The sequence below is a fragment of the Buceros rhinoceros genome, unplaced genomic scaffold, assembly GCF_000710305.1.
Source record: "Buceros rhinoceros silvestris isolate BGI_N320 unplaced genomic scaffold, ASM71030v1 scaffold406, whole genome shotgun sequence".
NCBI lineage: Eukaryota > Metazoa > Chordata > Aves > Bucerotiformes > Bucerotidae > Buceros > Buceros rhinoceros.
The window spans coordinates 120,833-121,997 of NW_010415566.1; the positions used below are offsets into that span (position 1 = coordinate 120,833).

General features: G+C 41.1%; 1 protein-coding gene across 1 annotated transcript in view; it reads right to left on the reverse strand.

The window, feature by feature from the left end:
* The window catches only part of LOC104494579 (multiple epidermal growth factor-like domains protein 6), a gene marked incomplete at its 5' end in the record, with an annotated part of 32,709 nt that extends 31,639 nt beyond the window's left edge, over positions 1–1,070 (reverse strand). Inside the window, 1 exon segment of the mRNA XM_010137439.1 lies at positions 939–1,070. Coding sequence (XP_010135741.1) covers positions 939–1,070 — 132 coding nt within the window.
* Between the last annotated feature and the right edge of the window lie 95 nt (positions 1,071–1,165).

The following is a 1,165-nucleotide window of genomic DNA, read 5'->3' on the forward strand; positions in this document are numbered from 1 at the left end:
GCTTTTCCCCTGGGAGCTGGTCTTCCCAGCTAATGGGCCTTCCACTCCCTCTGCGCCAACAGCAACAAGGGCTGTTAAGATCAACTTTCTGGGGTTTTGGTCTTAGGTCATTGCTCCAGATTAACAGTTTTGACATTTCTGTGTGACACCAGCAGTTAAATCTGCCTACACTGCTGAGACTCTGGTAGCTACCTCTCTGCTACTGTAAGTCTGTTAATCTAATACATAAAATATTTGTTTAATATCAACAATATAATCCACAATAATAATTATTATTATAGTAATAATGACAATAATAGCAGGAAAAAGGCACATGAACTGGCAAAACCACCAAGTTGTAGTAACTATAGAAATGTTGCTTCTGTTTCAATAAGCTCCTGAGTGACAAATTGAAGAAACCTGAGGAAATGTCCCAGGAATTATCTATATGCCTGGTTTTATCCTCTTCAGGCACCTGCTATTGACCTCTGTTAGAGACAGATCAGTGGAGACCATGGGACTCTGGTAAGAGCATTGTGAATTTTTGTTAACAAGTAGAGGACCCTAAATCTCCCTGATTCTGCTTCTGTTATATACATGTGAAGTATTTCAATATACTTGGCCTTAAAAAAAGATTTATGAAAAAAAATTGTGGACCTAACACTGGATACATAAAACTGATGTGGAAACTTCTATGCCAGAAGCCAAATACACATCAATCATACCACTCACACACGGTCTTAACATTAAAAATAGATGTTGAGTCCAAAACAAGTCTGAAAATAACTTTTCTTGAATCCAAATGAGGGAAACCACCTAACCCTGATGAAACTTGAGAGTCCTGCGACCTGCTGGGCAGAGCGGACGCAGCACAGCCTGGAGGTCTTCCTGGAGGGAATTGTCAGGAAAAATAATTTCTGGTTTGGCAAATTCCCTGTGTTGACAAAGAGACAACTTACTCCGTTCACAGTGTTTCCCAGTGAATCCTGGCTCACAGAAGCAGGAGCCGGTGACGGGATCACAGCTACCATCGCTGTTATTGCAGACACAAGTGTTCTCACAGCCCCGTCCCCAACGGCCACTAGTGCACGCTGCAACATAAAATGGTTTTTACATTGAGAATCAACTCTGAGCTCACCTAACGGATTATTATACATCTAACTGAAAGGATAGAAAAGATGAATGT